General features: G+C 54.6%; 2 protein-coding genes across 2 annotated transcripts; both read left to right on the top strand.

Annotated features, from left to right (window-relative positions):
* Window positions 1-2,353, top strand: K489DRAFT_211906 (uncharacterized protein). Its single transcript, XM_033599658.1, has one exon. The coding sequence runs from the start codon at window positions 206-208 to the stop codon at window positions 2,135-2,137; it is 1,932 nt and encodes a 643-aa protein (XP_033459641.1). The 5' UTR covers window positions 1-205; the 3' UTR covers window positions 2,138-2,353.
* Window positions 2,354-3,122: 769 nt separating this feature from the next.
* On the top strand, window positions 3,123-5,005 carry K489DRAFT_370256 (MFS general substrate transporter; the record flags this gene model as incomplete). The annotated part of the gene is made up of 2 exons (XM_033603117.1): window positions 3,123-3,200; window positions 3,506-5,005. The coding sequence occupies 2 exons, from the start codon at window positions 3,123-3,125 to the stop codon at window positions 5,003-5,005; spliced, it is 1,578 nt and encodes a 525-aa protein (XP_033459640.1).
* Between the last annotated feature and the right edge of the window lie 514 nt (window positions 5,006-5,519).

Here is a 5,519-nt window from a genome sequence, read left to right as displayed (position 1 = left end):
ATTTTCACGACAAGCTACGCCGTCATCACCGACTGCAGCATTTGGGACGAGATCGTTGAGCGCGCCGGGTATCTTGACTGATTCCTCCGGTACACGACTGTTCACACCAATTCTCTCTTGCACCTGATCGTCCTCGGACGAAGCACCTCTCCACCTTCGCAGATCGAGCATCTCGTCTAGTCCATCGTCTGACCAGATTGCAGCTATGGGCGCCACTCTGTCAACCATGTTGGGCGCTGTGCCAAAGGGCAAGCTCGATGCCATCAAGAAGAAGCTACAGGAGAGCGAGGACTTGATGAAGAGCAAGGCCAGGGAGCTTGTCGAGACTAAAGCCGATCACGATCATGTGACGGAAGAGGTCAAGACGCTGCGGGACAAGCTTAACCAGCTCGAGAGTCAGCAACAGTCCCTCAAGGCACATGACTCAGACAGCCAAGCCAAGCTCGATGCCATCATCGCTGAGCGTGACCAAACCAAGACCGAGCTCAAGGCCGCTCAGGACAAGCTCGCAGATCTGCAGGCTAGCCACCAAAAGGTCACTGACGAGCTCGCCGCTGTCAAGAAGGAAGCCGCGGCCGCGAAGGAGCAGTTCACGACCCTCGAGACTTCCCTCAAGACCGAATTGGCAAACCTTCACAAGACTGAAGGCGACAGCTCGAAGCGCGCCGCCGCATTGACCGAGGCACTGGACTCTCTCAAGAAGCAGTCGAGCGAGCAGATCACTGCCGCTCAGAAGAGCTTGGCGGAAATTCAAGAAAAGTACCGTGTTCTCGACCAGTCTCACGCCGATCTTAGCAAGACGTCCAAGGAGAACGCCGAGGCTGCCGAAAAGGCCATCAACGAGGGCCACGCGAAGGCAACCTCGTTGCAGAACGAGCTCGAGGTGTTGAAGAAGGATGGTGACACAAAGCTTGCCGCCGGCGCCGCAGCTCTGGCTGCCTTGACTGAGAAGAGCAAGGCAACTGACGCCGAGCACACCAAGCTCTCCACTGATCTCCAATCCAAGCTTGCCGCTGCACAAAAGGACCTGGCCGACTCCATCGCTAGCTCGAAGAGTGTCGAACACGATCGCGATGCACTCAAGACCGAGCTACACGACAAGCTTGCTTCTGCCGAGAAGACTATTGCCGAATCCCAAAGCAAGCTCGCCGCCCTTCAGACGAGCTTCACGGAGCTTCAACAAACCTCCGATGCCACTCTGTTGTCAGCGCAGAAGGATTTGACCACCGCTCAGCAACACTCTGCCTCGCTCCAAGAGGCAATGGACAAGGTCAAGGCTGAAGCAGCTGCCCAACATGAAGCCGTCAAGGCTCAATTGGCTGCTGCGGAGGAGAAGTACAACGCCCTTCACGCGACTTACGAGACCGCGCAAAAGGACTTGGCTGCCAAGACCGAGAGCGCTACGAGCGAGATCAAGAAGGAGCACCAGGAGAACCTAGAGAAGCTGAAGGCGCTCGCGGCCGACCGCGATGAGATCAAGCAAAAGGCTGAGGCAAGTGTCGCCGAGTTGACCACCCTTCGCAAGACCCACGAAGACGTCGTCTCGAAATCCGCCGCCAAAGAGAAGGAGCTCGAGGAGGCGACCAAATCCTCCAGCACGCTCAAATCGCAACTTGAAGAGCTCACTGCCTCCCTCACCAAGGAGAAGGAGTCCTCCAAGAAAGCCCAAGACGACCTCACCGCCGCCCACAACTCCGCTCTCGCCTCCATCAAATCCGAACTGGAAACCGCCAAATCTGACGCGGCGAAAGCATCCAGCGACCTCACCGCCACCTACGAAGCCAAAATCGCCGACCTCAACGTCAAGGCCACATCGGAGAAGGCTGCCCTGGAGAAGACCGCCACCGCCGCTGCCACCGACCTCCGAACCGAACTCGCCTCCTTCCAAGCTAAACTCACCTCGGAACAGGCCGAGCACAAGAAAACCCATGACCTCTTCAGCGTCAAGCTCGCCGAGTCCCAGGCCGACGTCGCTCGCCTTAACGAGGAGAAGAAGGCCGCCCAGGAGGCTTTCGACGCCCAGCTCGCTAAGATCGACAAGGCCGTCGGCGGTGGTGACGACGCTGCACCTGCGCCTGCTGCGGCCGAACCTGTTGCTGCCGAGGAGAAGACCGAGGCCGCTCCTGCAGCTGCGTGAGCTTGATCACTCACCTTGCCTGCTGATCCTTGTTCCGTCCTGAACCAATAGAGGACCTTGGAAGAGGAAACGAAAAGTTGTGCTTTCCAGAGCGAAGCGAAGCGAGCATTATTTGCATTTGATTCTCCCCTTGGCATTGCGGTTGATGTTGTTGTTTTACGAATTCCCTGCTGTTGTTGTTTCAATGATGACGATGATGTTATTTTACGAGTTTTGTTTGTCATTGTGGCTCACTCACCCCCTATGACGATCACGATACAAGAAGAAGAACGGACGAGAAGGAGAGAGAAAGCCCGGAAAACAGGAAACAAGCGAGGCGAACCTCAGATGGAGCCACAGAACTCGTCTTTCATTCCTAAGGATCGAAATCCCTGAGAAGCGTCGGAGGGGATTTCACCGGAGAATGGACGTTTCGCCTGGACACCGGTTCGATGTTTTTATATGACCTTAATACGATGTTAATGATACCCCCCTCACTCTACTCACCTCTTCCTTCCCTTTCACTTGTCATCGTATTCTGTCATCTTGATTTCATTGAGGTTTCGGCCGGTATTGAATGCTTGCATCCGGGACTTTCGTCCGCTGTGACGTATGGATTGTCTCTCGTCTCTGCATGAATTCTTTGCTCGAATTGGTCTCCCAGGCGCTGAGTGAAGCTTACTCGGACCGTCATCGTATGCAACGAGATGAGAAGTTTAAAAAAAAAAGAGAAAATCGTGGACTACCGAGCGTGATTTGTTGACAATGGCTCTCGAAATTATTTGCATTGAGTGAAGTGGTAATACCCCGGGTACACACTAGTACAGTAATTCCAAGCCCCTTCGCAAAATATCGTCGGCGACCAGGTATAAATAAGTGAGGAAAAAGACAGAGTCCAGCCAAGCAACGCATTCAATAAGAGCAAACGGTGGGAAGATCGATCGGGGAGTTCCGAGCGGTGTCGCCACTCTTCAATTGACAATCCGGAACGGCGCAAGACGTGGGAATGAATGCAGGACGCCGCAAAAAAAGACATAAGCGACCCACCCGTGCCACCTCACCCGTACAGGAGAGGATCTTCACAGTGAGAAATCATCGTCGTGCAGCCGGGCAATTTCGACTTTCATGTTCTTACATGATGCATCACAACTATCCCATCACTGCCATCTTTGGCCCGCTTTGACAGTACAATCTCAATCGTGAAGATCGCGCAGTTTATCTACACCTGAGTGGACGTTCGGTAATGAGCAAGTTCGTAACCATCCCGTCGACATGGATCGGTCTCCTCATGATGGCGAGTTGTCCTGAGAGCTTTTCGAGGATCGCGTTACTCAAACCTGGACGTGCCACTGATATCTGTCTGCAACAGGAGTCGAGTCAACGCATCAGGGAAATGGTGTTATCATCTCATGGGACGGACCGAGCGATCCTGATAATCCGTTCAACTGGTCCTCGAAACGAAAAATCTGGGCTGTTGGTATAGGTCTACTCATCAGCTTTGTATCGGCATGCAATGGTACTCTGCTCTCGGTGGCTCACAACGAGATCAACAGCGATTTTGGTGTCTCGGACGAGCACTTCCCACACTCGTACTGGCCCACTGCATCATGGGGTGTGGGTGGCGCGATATTCCCACTGCTTCTGTTTCCGATCATGGAGGATTTCGGTGTCCGACGAGTTCTGATTGGCACCTATTCGTTCTTCGTCCTGATGCTCATCCCGGTAGGCGTTGCGCCCAACTTTGCGACCCTCATCGTCACCCGCTTCTTCACCGGAGGCTGTGTGCAGCTTCTCAGCAACGCGGTCGCAAGCATCATCTCCAACGTTTTCCGCGACGACAACGAGAGAAGCCTACCGATCTGCCTCTATGTCACCGTGTACTTGACCTCCACAAGTATCGGCCCCGTCATCGGCGCGAGCATACTCGAGCATCTTGGTTGGCGATGGATCGGATTCATCGAGCTGATCTGGACAGCGTGCTTGCTCCCGGTCTTTGCCATCGCCTTGCCAGAGAGCCGTGGGTCGGTCATTCTTCAAAAGCGCGCGCAGACCTGGCGACGGCAAGGGCAGACGGTGCACACGGCAGCAGAGTCACGCCGCACTAGCCTCGGACAAGTCCTCGCGAGCAGCGTCTACAGGCCTCTATATATGCTCTTCACTGAGCCAGTCGCGATTTTCGCCTCTCTATGGGCAGCCTTCAGCCTGGGGACGATCTACATGTTCACGCAGTCAGCCGAGCAAGTCTTCGGAGCTCTCTACCAGTGGACGGCGATTCAATCAAGCTACATCCAGGCCGCAATCGTCCTGGGCGAGTTATTCGGCTGCGGACTGTGCGCCTACTCAAATAAATGGTATTATGCTTCCGCAGATCGGAACAAAGAGACCCCCGGTTTACCCATTCCAGAAGCTCGCCTGTACCCTGCAATCATCGGAAGCGTTTTCGGCGTGACAGGTGGTATGCTCGTGTACGGCTGGACACCTCTCAACTCAGCATCGTGGGTCGCTCCTGCCTTCGGCTTGGGCATGGTTGGTCTGGGAACAACCACGGTCATCGTGGGCAACGCGAATTACCTGATCGACGCGTACAGCCATTACGCCGCGAGTGCCCTCGGCGCCGTGGGCCTGGTGGAGAACCTCGCAATCGCCTTCCTCCCTCTGGCCACGACGGCCATGTACAGTAACCTGGGTTTCGGATGGGCAAGCACCCTTCTGGCGCTTTCCTCCCTTCTGCTTGCTTCGGCTCCCATCGCACTGCTGGCCTTTGGGCCCAGAGTGAGAGCCTCCAGCCCCTTCATGCGTGATTCTGCGGCGGAGAAGCTTGCTCTTATGACTTTTGCTCAGGCTGCAGAAGGTCATGTGTGCGAAAATCGTGAACAGTGTAAAGCATAGAGAGTAATGACAGCGGCACGGCTGTAAATTGAGTGAGGCCGATAGGATGGGGCTCAACCTTTCACGGTTGGCTTGATCGAGATTTATGTGTCCGCGTGTGGTCATGACTTGTCGACGACATCGATCTGAGAGATTTATGCAGATCTCCATCGCTTGGCTGTCGCAGAATCTGCATTGAGTCATTGTCCTTCGCTAACGTCCCTCCCGGCGTCGCGAGCCACCCTATGTAACGAGCCAGCATTGGACACTTTGATCGATAATACTCTTCAACACCGATATGAATTTGCTTTGCTGTATCTACACTGTAGGTTAGGATGTTACCCTTCGATCGACCGCTCTACATCGAAATCGGGTGAGTGTTGCAGTCGCTGTGATCGATTCCTTCCTCGTGTAAAATCCTAGTCATCTCGTGAATCGCTACGTGTGAGTGTATTTCTGATCAGCTCGCAGCGTTGCTCGGCTCGGCGGGCTGCGGAGAGTCCGCTCTATTGCTGCCTTCAGCATCGTTTTGTCT

The sequence above is a fragment of the Dissoconium aciculare genome (genome assembly GCF_010015565.1).
Source record: "Dissoconium aciculare CBS 342.82 unplaced genomic scaffold K489scaffold_6, whole genome shotgun sequence".
Taxonomy (NCBI): Eukaryota; Fungi; Ascomycota; class Dothideomycetes; order Mycosphaerellales; family Dissoconiaceae; genus Dissoconium; species Dissoconium aciculare.
This window is presented reverse-complemented; position numbering and strand designations above follow the sequence as displayed.